General features: G+C 35.9%; 1 protein-coding gene across 2 annotated transcripts in view; it reads right to left on the reverse strand.

Moving 5' to 3' along the window:
• Positions 1-21,981, reverse strand: part of FAF1 (Fas associated factor 1) — a 354,641-nt gene that overhangs the window by 49,045 nt on the left and 283,615 nt on the right. For both annotated transcript variants that reach the window (XM_039885738.1, XM_039885744.1), the window contains exon 16: positions 732-812. In XM_039885738.1, coding sequence (XP_039741672.1) covers positions 732-812 — 81 coding nt within the window. The remainder of the gene's footprint in view (positions 1-731; positions 813-21,981) is intronic.

Genomic DNA, 21,981 nt, shown 5'->3' on the forward strand with positions numbered 1-21,981 from the left:
AGCTCTGTTTACATCAGTCTCTATCATGCACCCATGCTTTTTGACTCCTTGCTGCTAGCATAGATTACTTTGTTTCTCCTACCTCTCTTTATCCAGTAAACATATAAAACCTTTTCTGTGAAAGCCTCCCTGGTACTTTTTCACTTCTTGGCTCTCTAAAAAAAACTAGAAAAAACTTTCCACTGAAATTTGTGTTCACTAAACTCATAGAACTCAGTGCTTCCCTTATAATATTTAGGACCCTTGCCTAAGTGTTACAGCTACCTGTGTTCTTGCCTTAATCAACTTTACACATCATGAGCCTTCTTTTGAGGGCAGAAACTGGCTTATTCAGTGCCCCCTCCTCCAATGTTCAGTACAGAAGCAGGTTCTCAAGAAACATTAAATAAATCGGCAGTTCTCAACCCTGGCTGCACGTTAGAATCACCTGAACAGCTTTTTAAACATTGCTAGGTTTTACCATAGATTCATTAAAAAAAGAACAAATAAAATAGATACTAGGACCATTTTTGTTTTCATTTTCATGGTTCTCAACAAAGTACTTTGTCAAAATGAACTATACTTTAAGGACCAGGGGTAGAATTATATTCTTTCTGTTAATTGAATCTAGCTTTCTCCAATGCAAACCCAACATTCTTGGGGATCAAAGTGCTAAAAAGGCTGGCATTTAATTAATGAAAGACCATTTAGGATTGAGTTCTTTATCCCAGAAGTCCTGTGACCAAACCTACCTTTGCTCTGTCAGCCTCAAGTGAAAGCCGATAGGCCTCATCTTGCTCTCTCTTCACATTTTCTCTGGCTTCACGTTCATCCTTAAAAGAAAAGATTTAAATGTGTTTTACCATATAACTTTTTAAAAGAAAAAAGTAATGACAATCCCCTTGTTTTATTCACATGTAAATTTATTATAATTAAACATGGCACTTTTAAAGTGTATAGGATATAAATGAGCAAACAAACATACTAGTAGCACAGTATACAGTGAAAAGAAAAATGTTTGAGGCTTAGCTCTACCACTTTCAAACTATGTGACACTGGGCAAGTAACTTAACCTTTCTAGGTCTCAGTTTCCTCAACTGTGAAACAAATAATACCGGCCTCATAGGGTTGCGAGAAGTAAACACACTAATATGTAAACTGTGTAGCAGAGCACCTGACACTTAGTTCATTTTCAAAATGATTACTTCTCTCCACCTTTCTCCTGATTTTTCTTAAACTTGGAGATTGTCAGCATAGCAAGAGTTTGAAAGCAAAATACCCTGGTTAACTTCAGTCCACACCATACCATACCACTAAAGCCTGGTCATCAAATAAATATTTCCTCACATTTATACTCGTGAAGTGTGAATAACTTAGAAGTTCTCTAAGTTGAAGGTCTTTTAGAATATTTTTAGCTTTTGAAGTGATTATGCCATCTGTCTACATTTAAATTGTGATTTCATGTGAAACAAAGAGTTAATTCAACTACCAGAATTTCTCATTTGGCAAATTCTGAAATATAGCCAATATACATGTACTCAAATTTAATAAATACCCACATCTATTGACATTAGAGTATAGATTCCCTTTTTGGTCATTTCGTGTAATAGGCTGAATCATACAGTCACCAATGTTTGACTTTTTAACCTATAAAAATGAAAATTTCATATGGTTTAACTTAATATTTTGCAACTTTGGGTCTCCCTTATTCAGTATATGCTTGTTCAAGGCTGAGTATATGCTCAAAATTGTCTTGGATGCTCTCCCTAACACCTGTTCAAGACTAGCCTTCTCCCTGAAGCCTCATACTCCTCTTAGTTTCAATGATTCAACTAATTTCACAATCTCTGGTATGAATAGTAACATTTCATTGATTCCCAATCTTTCAAATAAAGAATTAGGAAGATTTAGATGTTTCTGGTCTGAAGCTAGCTGCTATACTATATGTGATGAAAGGGTATGCTAGGGAAAATACATATTGGAACAAAATACCAAGAACAATGTTTAACCTAACTGAGAGATCACTCAGGCTGCAAAGCAGTCAGAATAATTTACATTTCATATAATATTACACATGAATAAAAATGGGGTTTAAGAACTTCTACTTAGAGACTTGCACTTAGTCGTTAGTATTTATATTTTAAGGAAATAGGGCATATTCCTTTAAATATATGTTCACTAATTCTAAGTGGGTATTTCTCACTTTAGTCTATAGGCTATGGTTTTACTATGACCAGACGCAATCAGCATGATAGGACATATTTTGTGTATTTCCGTTATATTTGCATTTGCCAATTCATTACTCTATAAACTCCTCCCCACACTCAATAAACAAGTTTGTACAGAGTGGTCACTTAATAGTTGATTTGGCCATGACTGATCTATATTTGGTATGAAATGTCTTTATTTTTTAAGTCACCGAGGAGAGGTAATAGGATTAGCAGACTTGTGTTCAAGTCCTAGCCCTGCCAGAAGCAAGCTGTGTGTTCTTGGGTAAATAATGTTTCCTTTTTCAGTTATTTATTAAAGGACTGAGCTTCTAAGGATTCTATGTCTCTCTGGATAACCCATCTTTCCTAATTTAATCAACAACCGATGGAAATAATTTTATCTTTTTATATTTCAAGTGTGGAAATATTTAAGATGTTTAAAATTTTAACTTTATCTTACTTTCCTGATCCCACCCCTTCATGTTAGTTTAGATTTCTCTTGTAACATTCTGTACTTTATCTTTAAAATATTTATCACAATGGTTAATTATTTATTTAATGTGAGATTCCCCCATGACACTCTAAGTATCATAAAGGAAGGGATCTTATCTTTATTACATATCTCTGTATTCCAAGTATTTCACACAATGCCTAGCTTTTGAGAGGTGTTTAATAAGCATCTGTTGAATAAATGAATCGTCTTTCTAGGCATAAAATATTTACTGTCTGCAGTAAAAATTAAGGAGGAAAAAAGATATAGCTTATTCACAAAGCAGCCCCATCTGAGTCAATGAAATTGACTGGCTGGGCAGAAATGACCTGTTATGACACTATGTACACACAACAAAGGGACCTTCTGAAAGCTACCACCGCTGGAAGCCCTTTGAGCACAAATATAGTTTATAATAAAAGCATTCTAAGAAAACAGCTCTGTTTAAAAAAAGACTGTTGCAACTATGAAAGGCCATTAAATACAGGGATCCCTGACACAAAATGTGGCACCTGTTGTGAGAGGGCTTCCTGAACCAGCTTACTTGCTTCCTTCCCTTCCTCTCCTCTCCCTTCCATTTCTCTTCCCTCCCCTCCCTCCAAATATTCACGAAGCACCAATTTTATAATAAGGCATCGTGCTAGCACTGGGGATACAAAGGCAAGCCAGCTGAATGGGGGAAGACATGGATAATCATGCTTGGACCACCTTCATCATTATTTTATGGAGTTTACTGATTTACTGTGATGAGTTCAAGGTTTAAGTTTTATATTATTTCCTTTCTGTTCTTTAAATAATGTCACTTTCTCCACCCGAAAGACTTTCTGCTCCATCAGTTCTATCACTCAACATCCTACCAGTTTTTCATATACTTGTAGAAATATAAGAGACAAACATGTTCAAAAGAGCCACCATATAGATGAAGAAAATGAAATCATATGAAGGTAAGTGATTTACACAAGACCATCTGAATGGCAGAGCTTACGCCTGAATCCAGGTCTCCTGACAGCTTCCTCTCCTCACCCACTTTATCGCAATCCAATGCTCTTTCCCTTGCCCACAGGCCCTCCCTCTCCATTGCAGACAGAAGGGCATGCTCATGATGAATTTCCTAAACTCATCATGTTCACAGCTTCTTGTGTGTTGGTAGTTACTTGTGAATGACTATCATTTCTTCTTTTCTGTCTCGTAGATTTTATACTTGTCTCTCCAAGTGTCCTGTTCTCAGTCATCTCCAATTTGGGGGTTTAGAGAACACTGCTTAGCTATTTTTCCCATATTATGCTATATGATTAGATTTTAAAGACAATTCTAGGTGCTGTAGTTAACAATTCATGTGTAAATTTGTTCTTATAACCTGGAGATGTGAAACTTCTGTGTCCTACAAATACTGGCCTTGCAGAAGGTCCCCTTGCTGAATCTGAGAAGACACATCAGACAAAGTGACTAGAAATAAATGCTGATTGTGTAGAGGTGAGACAGCCAGATAATCAGGCTCAGGAATAAGTCTCAGGTGCTTCCTGGGCTATGGCTTGGGCTGCTTATTATAAAAATACTTCTTGTTACACTAGAATGAGAAGTTGCTCAGAACTAAGTAATAGCCGCCACTGGAGCCCTTCATCTCTAGCATACTTGTCACTGCTCTCATGCTGCTTTGTGCTACACTCAACTGTACTTTTGTTTTACTGCTCCTGATCTAAGCTGTAAGCTTCTATAGGGGGAGGACTCCGTTATCTTCTATAGCATCTAGGGTACTACCTTATGTACGGCGAACATTCAATACATATTTGTTAGATGAAATAGTGACATTATCAATGTTCGACAGTTATATACCTGAAATTCTGAAGCCTCTAAGTATTCTACAGACTAGTAATTTTTATGTAAGTATATTTCCTATTCAGAGTATCATAATGACTTGTTAAAAGTGCTGGAATTAGAATTCAAACCTTGTCGTTCTCTCCCTAAAAGCCTATGTTTCTTTTCCCCCACTGTAGCACACTAAGTAGCTCGGTATAATTCTACATTTCTGAGAAAATAGCCATTGAATCAGATTTCATTACAACCCATTAAAAATAATGAAAACATTTTATGAGCTTTCAGATCGTTCCTAAATGAGGAACTTAACCAGAAATGAAATTTAGGTGTAACTTGTTATTCCTCAGTAGTCTTTAAAACTAGTTAACATCAGTTAATTCCCAAAAGAAGAATTCAAAATTCTGAATTATCAAACTGAAGCAGGCAATAGTGGTTAGGCTTATTTCAAGTTTTTTACCAAATGCACACACAAATACATACACGCATACACACATATATACATACAGCATTTATTTGTTCTTCTAAATGTCCGGGTTAGAATGTATACCCTGCTCTTTGCCCAAATAACTAGGACCTTGTAAACAAGAAAATGGCCCTGATATTTATTCTTAAAGTGTTATGAACTAAGATAATCTGAAATTCCTTTGATATAGAGATAATAGATAAAACATAGCAAAATGTTAAAAAGTATTACTCAGCATGTGAGAAAGAAAGAAAAAAGAGAAATTCTTAGGTACAAGAAATAAAGAGGAAACTAAAAATCAGAGCTATAAATGAGGAGGTAAAATAGAACTTAACAAGATAGGTCATTCATCTTGGTAATCAAAGGCTCAATTGGACACGAGGATTTTATTTTTGACCTAAGCAAGGTAAGGAGTTGGAAAAGTTATTTGTGGGATAACTTTGGCAGTCTAATATAAGTATAATTAGAGTCTGGAAGTAGAGTATAGGGAGAGAAAAATATTTTAAGAAATAATGGCCAAAATTTTTCATATTTGATGAAAACCATAAAGCCAAGAATCTAAATGAATATCAGGCCAAAAAAAAGAAAAAAAAAAGTATATTAGATATACCAGTGACTGACGGGAGGGGGAAGGGAGAGTTATTGTTTATTAGACTGTCTAGAATCAACAGTTCAGTGGTGAATAGAAGTGATGTGAACAGATACACCCTGCCTTTTTCCTGATCTTAGCAGGAAAACATTTGGTCTTTCACCAAGAAATAAAATGTTAGCTTGTAGATTTTTTATAGATGCCCTTATCAGGTTCTACTCTATTCTTATTTTACAAAAGTTTCTATCAGGAATGAATTAACTTTTGTCTAATGCTTTTGCTGTATCCATTGAGATGATCATATGGTAAATTACACTAATTGATTTTCAAATCTAGGGCAAGAGAAGGAAATAAAAGGCATCCAGAATGAAAAGGAAGAGTAAGTCTCTTTACTCACAGAAAAAATAATTAGAAATGTGGAAAATACTATGGATTCTACCAAAAAGCTATTAGAATAAGTAATTTTGGTAAGGTTGCAGGATATAAAATTGATATAAATAAACAACTGCATTTCTGTACACTAGCTACAAATGATCAGAACTTAAAAAGAATACCACTATAATAGCATTTAGTATATGAAATACTTAGGATTAAGTTTGACAAAAAAGATGTGCACTGAGAATTACAAAACATTGGTGAGAGGAATTAATAAAGACCTAAAAAAAGAAGAGATATAATTTTCATGTTGTAGAAGTCTGTATTTTTATATGTCAGTTCTCTCCAAGTACTGTACAAATCCAATATAATTTTAATACAACTAGAAGTAGTATTTTTGTAGACATCAACAAACTTATAAACTTATATGGAAATGCAAAGGGCCTAGAATAGCCAAAACAACTATGAAAAGAAGAACAACGTTAGAGGACTTACGTTACTTGATCTCAAGATTTATTATAAAGCTAAAGTAGTTGTTGTATATGGTGTTGGAGTAAAGGTAGACAAAAGAAAACTGCAACAGAATAGAGTGTGGATATGGACCTATGCATATATGATCAACTGAGTTTTTAATAAAGATGCAAAGGCAATTCAGGGGAAAAAGGATGGTCTTTCCAAAAAATAGTGCTAGAACAACTGGACATCCATGTCTCTCTCCACACTCTCCCCCCTGCCAAAAAAAAACAAAACAAAACACTTCAATCCACACTTCATACTATATATAAAATTCAATTCCGGAAACTAAGCAGGGTTGGGCCTGGTTAGTACTTGGATGGAAGACCACCTAGGAAGACTAGGTGCTATAGGAATAAAGAATAAAAAAATAAGGACCTTGTAAGCTGACAAGGTCCTTGCAATCTGTGAGGTCAACCAAGGGTTGCCTCGCCTAAAAAAAAAAAAAATGGATTACAGACCTAAGTATAAAATCTAAAGCTATAATATTTTTAGAAGAAACATGGGAGAAAATAGTGACTGTGAGTTAGGCCAATATTTCTTAGATATGACCCAAAAGCATGATAGATAAAAAATATCTAAAATGGACTTCATAAAAATTAAAATCTTCTGTTTTCTCAAAGATAATTGAAAGTGATAAAAAGCCACAAACCAGGAGAAAATTTTGAAAATTATTTATCAAATAAAGGACTTGTATCTAGAACATAAAAGAATGCTTAAAATGCAAAAATAACAAAGAACTTAATTTTAAAAATGGGCAAAAGATTTGTACATTTCACCAAAACAGATATAGTCATAGCAAGTAAGCACATGAAAAGATACTCAATCTCACCAGTCATTAGGAAAATGCAAAATAAAACTACAATGAGGTACTATTATATACCTATTAGAAGGTCTAAAATTAAAAGACTAACCATACCAAGTGCTGACAAGAATGTGGGGCTACTGGAACTCTCACACACTGCTGGTGGCACAACCACTTTGGAAAGCACTTTGGAACCTCTGTCCTAATAAAACAATTCCCCTTCATGAGATTTCAGAGAATGAGAATGGTAAGACATTTTTCAGTGGCTTTTATCTCAATTTTAAGGCAATCATGACTAAGTTCTGGAGAAACGAGTTCTCTGTGGAGACCAAATATCAGTCAGAGACTCAAAAGAAGAGGTTTGCGCAGAACCAAGTGACTTAGTTACTGAAAGCAACCGACACGAAGTAGGTTCCTCTCAGGACCCAAGAAGACAGTACTTAAATGCAAAGTTAGAGACTGCCTAGCATCATTTCCAAAACAGTAAAGACAGAGGAGACAGGGGGAAAAAAATGATTTAGTGAGAACTAAAACTACCCATTCTTAGCCTAGTCCACTTGGTTTTAGTAAATGAAAATGATGATGGTGAAGGTGGTCATATACAAGGTTGATTTAAAGTGCAGACTGACAATCTTTCCATTGAGGACGAGGGGCACATCAGTATTTAGAGTGATTCAAGCAAAATTTGCAGTTTTTGTTTCAGTGACTGACAGGAACTAAGCTCAGGCAGTTACCCTGCATTCACAAATTTTATAGCCATTATATTGTCCAGTGGCTACTGGAGACTAGACTTGCCCTATATGTTAGCAGCACGTTTCAGGATCCAGGATAGCTAACAATGAAGGAAGCACTGGCGGGGAGGGGTCTGTTGAAATATTGCATTTCAGTATAGCTGAATATACAAGCATTCTTTGTGTGTATATGTGTGTGTAATTTGAGCTATTTTGCTGTTTTTAAAACTTGTTTTAAAAAGTCATTTATGCAAAATTTAAAAGTGCAAACATTAAATTGTCGTTAAAAGGTAGCATTGTTAATGCTAGGTGATGGCTGCGTAACATTGTGAATACACCAAATGCCACCGAATGATGCACAGTGAAATAGTTAACTTTTTGTTATGTGACTCCTACTGCTATTTTAAAAAGTTACTAGAATGAAAAGATATTGTAAAATTGCTGTATACCCATATAGTGGAATACTACTCAGCAATTAAAAGGAAAGAATTATTTATACATGCAACAATATAGATGAATCTCAAAATAATTATGCTGAGTGAAAGAAGTCAGACTACAGAGAATACAGTGTATGATTCAATTTTTCATAAAATTTGAGAATACAAAAACAAATCCATAGTGACAGAAAATCAGTGGTTGCTTAGAGGGCTGGCAGATAGAGACAGGAGGAAGGGATTACACAAAAGTGTACGAAGAAACTTTTGAAGAGTGATGGGTATGGATATGTTCACTATTTTGACTATAGTAAGGGTCTCATAAATGTATACATATGTCAAAACTGTTCAAATTATACACTTTATGTAGGTGCAGTATATTATACATCAATTATACATCAATAATGAGTAATATTAAATAACACTAAACACATACAAAAAACAATACGAGATAATACTAAATAATACTTAAAAAAATAATGTATGGATTGAACAGCAGTTTGAACACAAGTCAACAGAGAATTAATGAAGTAGAAGTAATCTGAAGAAATTAACTACGACACAGAGAGATACAGAGGAATAAAATACGATACAGAAGTTAAGAGAGATGGAGAATATAAAGTTGACCCTTTAACAGTGTAGGGGTTAGCCCCCATGCCCGCCCTGTGCAGTAGAAAATCCTCGTATAATGTTTGACTCTCCCATAACTTAACTACAGTTGTCCCTCAGTTTCTGTGATGGATTGGTTCCAGGACCCCTGTGGATACCAAAATTTGTGAATGCTCAAGTCCCTCATATAAAATGGCCGAGTATAAGCATACAGTCAGCTCTCTGCATTTGCAGAGTCCCAACCACAGATCAAAAATACTTGTTTTGATCTGCAGTTGGTTGAATCCATAGATGTGAAAGCCAGGGGTACAAAACCCAGGGATACGGAGGCTGACTGTGCATTTACTGAACAAAATCTGCATGTAAGTGGGCCCATGCAGTTCAAACCCATGTTGTTCAAGAGTCAAATGTAATGAGAGTGTCTAAGATGTATCTGCTAGGAATTCTAAAAGAAGGGAATACATATATCTGAGAATGGAGTAATATTCAAAAAGATAGTGTTTTTGAATTTTCCAGTATGGATGAAAGATAAGAATAAGTGGCCAAGGACCATTTCAAATTACAGAACCTACTAAACTGAATAAATGAATAAATTGGTTAAGATTACCACAGTCAAGGAGCAGAGCTTTGAATGTCACCTTAACTGAAGAATATCAGTACTCATTCCTGACTCTGTTGACCTAATAAGACCTTGGATGACTGGATTATAGTAACAGAAAGAGCACTTAGAACCTTGTTAATCAAAGTGTGGTCCAAGGACAAGCAGCATTGAATTAACTGGAAGTTCGGCATAAATGCAGAATCTTGGGCCCCACTCAAGACTAAATCAAAATACAAATTTTAATAAGATCTCCAAGTGATTCCTATGCACATTTAATTTTGAAAAAGCACTGCTTAAGAAGACCATATCAGTTTTTTAAGCTGAGGATCTTACAGAAAACAAGAATCTCTGTGCTTAAAAGTAATATATCTAACATTGCTCAAGTGACATGTGGTTGGGATGTTATTTTTGCTTTCATGAAAGCCATAAACGGGAAAGTTCACCCACACTGGTGCAGAAGAATGGTTAAATACTAGGACTAGTATCTAATCTTTTAGCAGCCAGGCAGAAGTTTGGGAGAGGAGACCTGTGCTTTTGAATAGAACCCCCAAAATAGGTTCCCAAATGGACATGTTGATTGCTCATGTAGGAACATGTCCAACTGAGAGCATACATTCTAAAAAAGATAACAGAGAGAGACAAATATATTTCCTCTCCAATATGACAGCCCAGTTACATGGAAAGTCCAGCAAAATGCCCTGGAGATTTTTTGGTTTGTGGTTGTGCGTGTGCAACAAACATGATGTAATGGTTTTTGATAAAATCTGAATATTATGTTCTATGGCCACTTTTCTAGTCAGGATTCCTTCCTGAAAGTAGAAGGATAAGACAGGAGGAGGAAGCTTACTTTCAATCATAGGTCAGCAAACTGTCTTTGAGCCAAAGCTGGCCTGTGGTTTGTTTCTGTAAATAAAGCTTGACTGGAACACAGCCATTCCCATTTGCTCCCGTATATCTATGGCTACTTTGGTGCTACAACAGTACAGTTGAATAGCTGTGAGAGAGTATATGGCCCTCAAAGTTGAAAATATTTACTATCTGACCCTTCACAGAAGAAGTTTACTGACCCTTAAAAATCATTATAAATGTTGGTTTCAGCCTTTTAAACTTTTAACTCTAAGTAAATAGGGAATAAAACCCTAATGAGATTTAAAGTTTGCAAAAATCTAGGGAGAGCTTCACGAAAAGGAAAGGTCAAATGGAAAGAGTAACTAATTTATTACCAAAAAAAAAAAAAAAATCAGAAGCCATAACCTAGCTCTGACATTAGTGTGAAATATTTAAAGTCAAAGGTCTCACAGCAGTGTATTTCAAATTTTACATGGGCTAATAACGGAAAGTCTTGAAAGGGATTTCACTTCCTAAAGTGATTTGATTAAATATAGAATGCAAGAGAAGTACATACTTGGACAGGTTTCTAGGGATCTAGGAAAAGTGGAGAAATCATTTCTAACTCTGGACACATTTGAACTTAGAGGCTCAGATATAGAACTTTTTGTCCTAAATCACTGGGGTATCTTGGCCTAGTATCAGGAAATGACTGTTGTACATCTACTGTAGTACACTGGGCCAGGTATTGTGGGAAAAAGAAATATATTAAAATAGTCTCAACTTTAAAAATCATTTTAAATTTCATCTGAAAGGAAAAAAGGATAAAGGATATATATATATATAATAATACTGTCTCTCTCTCTCTCTCTCTCTATATATATATATATAGAGAGAGAGAGAACTAGATTTTATAGTTATATACTGCTGTTATCAAATTTCTATCGCTGAAAGCATAGTGTCAGTAAAAGACTTACCTTTCTAAAATAAAAACCACTTCACGACACTTTCTTAGCACAGGTGCCCTCACGTACTTTATCAGTGTCATTGCCCACTTTTCTCCTTCCACATACCCTATGCTCTAGCCATACAAGTCCTCTCACAGCTCCCTGAACAGACCAGGCTTTGCATGGCTCTCTGCCTTTGTATATTCTTTATCCTTGGCCCGGAATACTCTGCATCACTTCTACTTTAGGCAAAATTGCACTCATCTTTTAGGCTCAACTTAATTGTCTAGGCATTCACAGGTGCCCTTCCACTTCCACCCTGAGTCGAATGGCTTTACTTCCATGTTCTATTCACATTGTGTTCTTCTAATTATACATTTACATATTTGCCTCTTTCACTAGACTGAGCACTTAGAGAGATACTGTCTTATTAATTTCTGAATTTCCAACACAAGTTAACACTACCAAGTTGGCACTTGTTAGATAATAGTAGTTAACATTTAATGCATGCTTATAATATGCCAGGCACTCTTCTAACTAGTTTATAAATTATCTCATTTAATCCTCACATCTACTGATGAATGGAGGAAAGAAAAGAGGTGACTATAAATATAAGAAGGTGACTACATATATAAGAAGAAAGTGTAAGGGAGCCAAGGAACTAGATCTAGAAACTGTCATGAATCTCAAAAGTATCAATAGCCTTTGCAAGCTAAGTGCTCTTTTTTCCTTTCCTCTTGCTACCATTACTGCCATTACCCCCATTTTGAGTTCTGCGATGTATAAGATGGCTAGAAGTTTTAAGAGAAATCAAGCAGGAGGGAGTAAGAAAATACCTCTACTGAGGAAAATTATTCTCTTGTATAGGGATACTAGATTATTCCTGGACAACCCGGCATGGGTGACAAATTTCTCTTCAGGGGATTCTTCATGCTGATGACTGGGCATAGTGCCTGGACATAGTAGGTATTCAGCAAATGTGGATTGAATTGAAGTGGGAGGACAATTCCTGAAAAAGACAGGCCAGTCCCTGGCAATTCTGTAGATTCAGTGATGTCAAAAAGAAAAAAAGTAAAATAATTCAAATATTTGACAATTTAAAGCCAAGTTTTCTAAAACTGCTTCCAAAGCTAAACTGATCATTTTATTTTCTAAGTATCTGGTTAGTGTGGGAACATAAGAAGCGGATTTTAGTAATTAAGTTATTCTTACGGGAACTAAATCATTAGGCACCAGAAAGATGTAAGAATCTGCCTCTATTTCTTCTTTAGTGTTTGGGCAGTGAAACATTTTTTTTTTTATTTTTTAATTCTCTACGTGACCTAAATAGGATAGAACTGGAGTTCAGATATTTAAGATTTTATTTTTGAAAATTCCTCAGGTTATAGGATATTCCGACAATCTTGATACATTAATATTTCTTAAGTATCAGAATTAGACATTACGCTAAAGAAGATATAAAAATGGCCAACATCATTAATTGTTAGGGAAATGCAAATAAAAACCACAATGAGATACCACCTCACATCCACCAGGATGGCTACTAGTTAGAGGAAGGCCGGAGGGAGTGTTGTGAGGATGTGAGGTCAGAACCCTTGTATATTGCTGGCTGGAATGTAGATGATGCAGATGATGCAAAGACATTTTGGTGGCTCCTCAAAAAGTGAAACAGAATTACCACATGACCCAACAATCCACTTCTAGGTATATATCCAAAAGAATTGAAAACAAGGACTCAAACAGATACAAATGTTCACTGCATCATTATTCATAATAGCCAAAAGGTGCAAACAATCTAAACATCCATCAACAGAAGAATGGATAAACAAAATGTGGTATATCCATATGATGGAATATTATTCAGCCATAAAAAATAATGAAGTACTGATATATGCTACAATGTGGAGGAACCTACACGAAAGAAGCCAGACACAAAAGTCACATATATATGATTCCAGTTGTGTGAAATAGTTAGAACGGGCAAATCCAGAGAGATAGAAAGTATTGCCAGGGAGTGGCAGGGGACAGGGGGAGTTGGGAGAGTGACTGCTTGATGAGTATGAGGGCAATGAAAATGTTTTGGGACTAGAGGTAATAGTTGCACGATATTGTGAATGTACTAAATATACCATTCAATTGTACACTTTAATAGTTACTTTAGGTTATGTGAATTTTGCCTAAAAAAACCCCCAAGTACCAAAAAAAGTACAGAAGGAAGCGACATGAGCTGCTGTCTTGATAGCTACAGAACCAAGAACTAAATAACAACAAAGTTCTCTACAGTGGAAGAAGGGGGCTGAGTATTTTTATCTTTCTGCACTTAAACTATAAATGACGAGGGCACTGCTTGAAAAGATGTTTTAAACTGGCATTCAAAAGAAGTGCTGCTTGACAACACTGGCTCCATTCATGGTGTACTGTAGGCAGGACATGCACCTTCCAGCCAAACAACTAGATTCTAGTCCTCCTTCCATTCTGATGGCAGAACAATACAGGGAAAAGGTCATGGGCTTCAAACACATACAGACTTGGTTTGAATTCTAGGACTGCCACTTAACTTCTGAGTCCTTAGGCAAGTTCCTTGACCTCTTTCTTCACTGATCAATTTTATCTTTAAAATGGGAAAAATACCTCCTTGCTGGATGATTGGAAGGATGAAATGAAATGATGAATACCTATCACTAAGCACAGTATCTGGACTGCAGTGGGCATTTGATAAATGTTATTCTAATCATCATCATCATCATCATCATCACCATCATCCTAATAATGTTAATCTCCTTCTTTCTAATAACTAGAGTTGTAACTTCAGGTCAAACAATTGAATTTCTCTGAATTTTTCCTAAGGACGACATGAAGAGAATCTGGGGCAAATCACAGCATTTTTTCTATAGGTAAACTGGCAATGGTAAAGGGGAAGCAGAGGAAGGTTCACGAACGCTTATATGAAAACAAGCCTCATGTCTCTGAGGCATCTTCCCATTGTTCTCTGGCTGACTGCTGTGCTCCCCTCAAGTCACTGCCTCTGTCTCAGGGCTCTGATAGGCATCCCAGGGCCCAAAATAACATTAGAGGTCCTAAACACAGATTATACACCATCTATAACTTAGAAGAAAAGCAATATTACATTGTAAGTTTTAAAAGTCTTGACAAAATTCTGATTTTTCTCATGACTACTTTGATTTTTCTGTAATATTGAATTCCAAAAGGCTATCTCTCTCCTTATTTTTCCTATCTGTCTGGTGATCTTACTCTGCTTACTACATATGTGCTTAGTCTGCCTTTGGGTAATCCCATTCCTAGCTGCAGGTTGTGAGGGCTAACAGAAGGGTGGCTCTTTAGCATGAGGGCCCAGGGCCAGCCCCTAAGTTTGCTCTACTTGGAGGTGACCCAAGATGTGAAGATTAAACAGAGGAACACATGGTGAGATGGTGCTGTGAAATGTACTAATGTTCCAGACTGGAAGAAATTATCATTTTTCTCATGGAATGAGGAATGACTTAGGCAGCTTCATCCACTCTGTGGTAAGAATGAATTCCCTGGCCGTAGGCCTAATTTATCACGGTGGTTTCCATTCTGTAAAATAGCTCTCATTAATCAAAGCTACCATTAACTAAGCTACCATTAACTAAGTCATTGCAAAAGAAAACGGTAGTACTTATTAATGAATATTCCTCTCTCTGTGTTTTTATCTAAGACTTTTAATCCTTTAAAGTCTTGTATTTCAAAGTTTACAAAGCACTTTCACATGTGATACTCACAAATAATTAGGTTGGCAAGGAAAGAACTTTTATCCGCATTTAGAGATAAGGAAACTTAGAAAGTTTAAGTGATTTTCCCAGGGTCACACAGCTTGTCAGAATTCAGGCCACATGGTACCTCATCTAGAGCTCTTTCTGCCATCTCACTTCTCTTCAACCTACATCCTCATTTTGTTTCTATCCTTCTAAATTTTCTTACTTCTAAACACTGCAAATATAGTCTTTAAATCAGTGTAGGAGATAGTCATGGAATGATTTTCCTGGAAATAAATTGTTTCCATTTGCTGTAAGGAATAAACTATTTCTACTTGCCAAACAAACTGAATAGGGAAAATAAATATAGATTTAGTTTATTTCATTACCAGTTGACTCTCCACAGAGAAGAGCAAGATGGTAAGAAATGGATATGAATCTCCAGCCTTGTATTTCCTGTAGGGTTGTCATTATCTATTTACATGTTTATTTCTCTCTCTAGACCTTAAGTAAATTGAAGAGACTTTTCTTTGTTTATTTCTGTATCCCTAGTCCCAAGGAGTGCCTGGTATTCTGTAGATCCTTAAAAATGGAACAATGAATAAGCATTTGGCTCCAGAGGCATTTGTGTTATAAGTTTATATTTGTTAAACTGATTTCCTGGGAAAATCATTAATGAACTGCTAGTGTTCAAAAAAAACAGTGAAATAAGGATTATGGCAAACCTGACACTCAGCATTCTTACAGGTTACATACTTGAAAGAATAGGTTTGATACCTATTATACTGAAGACTGAGTCTATTAGACTAACTGGTTATAGTTTAAACTTAAGCTATCGAAAGTTTTAAACAGAGAAATTTTGCTTTTTAAAATTATTATCTCCATTTTATTTTAAATTAAATTTATTGGGGGTAATATCGGTTGATAACATTATACAAGTGTACAATTCTATAACACATCATCTGAATCTTGCACTGTGTGCTCACTGCCCAAAGTCTAGTCTCCCACCGTCACCATAAATTTGACTCCCTTTATCCTCTTCATCCTCCCCCAACCCTTCTTCCCCTCTGGTAAGCACCATACTGTTGTCTGTGTCAATGAGTTTATTAACCAGAGAAATTTCAAGATAGTTCATTGGAAGACTATAAAAACAGAGATAAATTCACAAGTAGCAAGTAACTTCCAAGTCCTAACTGAGACTGTCTTGCTTTGCTAGAATGTAAGTCTCTGGAATTTCCGGTGGAGATGTTTAGAAAAGATTCTTTTTCATCTGGTTAGAAGTGGTATGTGGGAGTGAGTTGAAAAGCTGGATTTAAGACTGGTTTGCTAATTTCTTTAGTGGCAGGATTTCAAATGATGAATTGCTGTCTCAGTGTCTGCTTTGGAGGAAGCAGGCTAGCTTGTGAGAGTTTATGTTATGGCTAAACCAATCCAAGGGAGGATGTAAGTATCTGCTGGTAACCTAGAATGAAACCTGCCCGTTTGTCAAGCATGATGCCTCAGGTTCAGACCCTTGTCATCTCCTGCTTAGACTATGGAATTAGCTTCTTACTTGGTCTCCCTTAACTGATCCTTCCCTATAAAACCGATTCATTCACTTACATTTTACAAAACACTTATGCACACCTACTATATGTTAGGCTTTGTGTTAGAAACTGGAAGCAATAAGATGAATAAGACACAGTTTCCTTTTCTCACTAGTTATAGGAGATAGATGTATAAGCTTGGAAAGGAAGGCAATACATATGAGGGTCTATTACAGGTTAATCATTTTACTTATACTGTTTCTTTTCATTCCCACAATATTGCAGTGGAGTAATACTATTTCCACTTGACATATGGGGAAACTAAGACTCGAACTGGCTACATAATTTGCCTGTAGTGTACAGTTTGTCAGGGGCTGAATGAGGTTTTATACTTAGGTCTATCTGTTTCTAAGCCTATGTTCTTTTCACTAAACCAATGATCTCAAATTTTAAGATACATAGGAATCACCGGTCATATAGAAAACTTATGAAAACAGATTCTTTGGCCCTTATGCACAGATTCTGATTCAGTAGATCTAGCATGGAAACTCAAAAATCTGTTATTTGTTACAAACGTGTGCTCAATGGGGCCACACTTTGTAAAGCATTGTACTTCAAAAAGAAAATAAAATCACAGATAAATTACAACACAGTAAGTAATATAATAAAGATATGAATAAAGTGATGAGTAAATAGCATAGTCATTAGAATTCGTTTTCTAAATTACAAATCAAATCATGTCATTTCCTGATTAGATGATGACTACTCACTACCCACAGTTTAAGGTTTAAATCTATAGCAGGGCACAGAAGTAACTTCAAGATGTGGCCCTAATGCATATTTCCAGGCTCCTCTCTCCTCCCTTCCCTCTACTAACATTTCCTTCTTGCCTTACTGAATTACTTCTCATTGCTCACATGTCCCAAGTCATTTTGCATCTCCAAGCTTTATCACATTTCCCCATTTTTTTCAATGTGCTTTCTCCTTAATCCAAATGATTATTTCCTACTCATTCTCAAAAAACTCAGTTTATATTATTATTACAAAAAATATTGTGTAAGTTCTTACTAGATGCCAGGTACCAACTAAGCACTTACAATTAGTTATCAAGTAACTAATTGAAGAAATTGAGGCAAAAAGAGAGTAAGAGATTTTTCTCAAGGTTACAGAGCTGCTAAATGGCAGAGTTAGGATTTGAATTCAGGCAACATGGCACCATAAGCTCTCAACCACTAACTTACAGTTGCCTCTCATGAGACAGCGAGCAGCTCTTAAGCAAGGACTCTCTTTCAGTTAACCAGAGCCTAATACAAACCATCTCTCTCTGCAGATTCCTCTAGCATACTCCCATCTCTTAATCTTCTATTCCACTTGTACGTGGACTATGTCTCCCTGTTTTGAACCTAATTGTTCTCTACTTGCTTCATGAACTGAGGTTTCCTTTATGGCTATAAGTGGCAAGCTCTCTGAGAGTAGAGACCGTGTCACTCAGTGTAGCTTGGCACAATGGCAGGCACTGAAAGAATTTTTGTTGGACTGAAATTCAGAACAAGCATTTTACCAGCTACACTATGTTCAGTGGTTAAAGAGAAAGTACGTGAATGGGGAATGGGTAGTTCCTCCAATGTGAAATGAGGGAGTAAGTGGGCAGGTAGGTATGTGTTAATTCCTCTCTTGACAGAAGCTGTCATTTTGAGAAGCAAATATGAAAAAGCTCTTAAGCATATGAAAGACTGTTCTCCATGGTTGTCTGGTCCTGACTTTCAAACCGAAATTCTGTAGTGTGGTCTCCTAGTAAAAAAGTAATTAGCTGCAGCTATAAGTTTAAATTCATATTGGGATTAAAAAGCTGTCTAGAAGGTTTCACCCCCTTCCCAGATAAGGGATGTTCACACTTTGAATTGGTTGCAAAGCTGAATCTTTGTATGGCTTTGCATGAATAAACTAGTTCAGGACTACAGTGTTCTTTGTCTGAGTTACACCTGGAATATGTGCAGTGAATAGATTCCATAGACTGTATTCTTTGCACTTACATACAGTTAATCTAGTGTAACTTTTCTCAGGGTAACCCTTTACAACTGCTAAAGTAATATAATCAAATATATACACATGCACATGATATAAGAGCCTTATGAAAAAATAATTTAAGGAAGCATTTTTCTAGCAGAAATACACAGGATTTTTTTTTTTTTTAAGTAAAATTGTAAATTGGTGCAGATACACTATGGAAGACAGTATGAAGAATCCTCAAAAAATTAAAACTAGAACTACCATATGATCCAGCAATTCTACCTCTAGGTATTTATCTGAAGATAATGAAAACTTTAACTTGAAAAGATATATGTAACCATATGTTCACTACAGCATTATTTATAATAGCCAAGATATGGAAACAACTTAAGTGTTCACTGATGAATGAATGGATAAAGAAAAGGTGATCTTATCTATATCTATCTATCTATCTATCTATCTATCATCTATCTATCTAACTATCTATCTATCTATCTATCTATCTATCTATTCATTCATTCATGTACACACACACACACACACACACACACACACACACACACACACACACAAATAGAATACCATTCGGCCATAAAAAACAATGAAATGTGGCATTTGCAACAACTTGGATGGAACTTGAGGGCGTTATGGTAAGTGAAATAAGCCAGACAGAGAAAGACAAATACCATATGACCTCAGTTATATATGGGATTAAAAAAACCAAACTAATTGGTACAGATACAGAGAACAGGTAGGTGTTTGCCAGAGGTAGGGAACAGGGGGGAGGGTGAAATGGGTAAAGAGAATCAAAGGTTCAAACTTGAGTTATAAAATAAATAAGTTATGGGATGTAATGTACAGCTTGCAACTAGTTAATACTGTATTGCATATTTGAAAGTTGCTAAGAAAGTAAACCTTTGAATTTTTATCACAAGAAAAAAATTCTGTAACTATGTATGGTGACAGATGTTAACTAGACTTATTGTAGTGATCATTTTGCAATATATACAGTACCAAATCATTATGTTGTACATCTGAAACTAATATAATGTTGTATATCAATTATACCTTGATTAAAACATGTTATTTAAAAACAAACAGAATTCAAAATCATTTGAAAATCTTCCCCCTGACCCTCACACATCTACTGGATGTCCCATTACAAGAGAAATATTTTATTTTAATTAAGACAAAAATAATATTAAAAGGAGAAAAAATAACAAAAGACTGCCTTCACAAGTGATCTTAGCAAATAACATATAGCTCCCAGTTTCCTCAACTGTAGAATCAAGTTAAGATAAAATAATTTTCAAAGTTCCTTTCAGTTCAGCCTAGAGTGGAAGTAACAATAGATAATATTTATCTATATACTATTTACTAAATACTAGGCACTAGAGCATGCTTTATATGTTTTATCTTATTTAATCTTCAAAACATGCACATCAGGTAGGTACTATTATTAACCCCATTTTATACATGAGGAAACTGGAAACTGACTCAATAGGTCTGAGGCCCAGAAACATGCATTTTCAACAAGATCCCCAGGTGACTGTGGTGCTAATAGCCAGGGCACTGCACTTTTGAGAACTGATGCTCCAGTGGTTGCAGCCTATATTGGTAAAGTTAGTACAATCCCAACTACTATATATAAAGTGAGACTTTTTTCCAATTAGTATCCGACTTGGGAAAGTTCTTTAATGCTCTGTGCCAGTTTCCTCTTCTGTCAAATGGGTATAATAACACTTGTCTTGAAGAATTATAAGAATGTAAATGGCCCAATCTTATGCCTAAGAGTAGGGATTTGACAAATGTTAGCTATTATCATAGGCATCCAAATTAAGTTAGCAAATACAAATAAAGACAACAAACTTTTGCTAAAGCTCATTTAAAAGTCAGTTTTATGGGGTGTTTATTTTCCTTGCTTTTAATCTTATTTTCTAAGTGAATGTATAGTAAAATTGATTACTTTTGGTGTATAGTTCTCTGAATTTTAACACAGGTACTGATTCACATAACCACCACCAAAATAGGATACAGAACAGTTCCATCATCCCCCCCAAAATCCCTGCTGCTATCCATTTGTACTCTCTCCTGAATGCTAACTTCTAGCAAGCAGTGATCAGTGTCCCATCCCTATAGTTTTGTCTTTTCAGAAATATCATACACTATACAATGAAATTATATAGAAGGGGTCCCCAATCTCTGGACCGCAGACCAGTGCTGGTCTGTGGCCTGTTGGGAACATGGCCGCGCAGCAGGAGGGAAGCGGCAAGCAAGCAAGTGAAGCTTCATCTGTGTGTTTGCAGCCGCTTTCCAGTGCTAGCATCACTGCTTCAGCTCCACCTCAGATCATCAGGCATTAGGTTCTCATAGGAACACTGGTCCCTGGTGCCAAGAAGATTGAGGACCACTGCATATAGTATGTAACCTTAGAGGCTGACTTCTTTTACTAAGCATAATGTCTCTGCAATACATTTAGTAGTTGTACATATGAATAGTTTGTTCCTTTTTAGTGCTGAGTAGTATTCCACTGCACGAATGTAACAAGATTTATCCATTCCCCCACTGAAGGTGAACTGAAGGACATTGAAGGACATTGAGTTGCTTCTAGCTTTGGCAATTATGAATAGAGCTTTTATAAACATTCATGTACAGGTTTTTGTACGAACATAAGTTTTCATTTTTCTAGAGTTAATAAATACCGAGGAATGAGATTGCTGGGTCATGTTTAAGGGTATGTTTAACTTTCTGAGAAACTGTCAAGCTTTTCAGTGACTAAACCAATTTACATTCTCATCAACGATGAATTGAAAGTTCCAGTTATTTTATGTCAGTCACCTTAGTGTTTGTTCTCCCTTCTAACTCAAGGGTAATAAGCATCCCTAGTCCAAGGCCCCAAAGCTGTGATGAGTATTTTAGCACATGGGCAGTGAACTGCTTCAATAAAACAACTGCACGCAGTATAGAATTCCAAAAGCAAGTTCTCTATTAGTTTTCCCTAGTCTGATAAAAATTTCTCTAGGACATTTTCCCATATATGTCCAGATATTAACATGGACAGACAGACAGACAGACAGACAGACAGACACACACACACACACACACACACACACACACACACACCTCATCACCACAATCACCACCACCACCACCACCACCAATTTAAAAGTATTAAGTGTGAAAAATCATTTCTCCTTTGCCATGACTAACTTTGGTGTGTTTTCTGGTTAAAATGGTCTGCAAAGACAAGATGGATATAATAGGAAATGGGAAGTATATATGGCTATTGCTGAAATGAAATATCTATCTGAAATTAGAATCT

The sequence above is a fragment of the Pteropus medius genome, unplaced genomic scaffold, assembly GCF_902729225.1.
Source record: "Pteropus medius unplaced genomic scaffold, Ma_sr-lr_union100, whole genome shotgun sequence".
Classification (NCBI taxonomy): Eukaryota; Metazoa; Chordata; class Mammalia; order Chiroptera; family Pteropodidae; genus Pteropus; species Pteropus medius.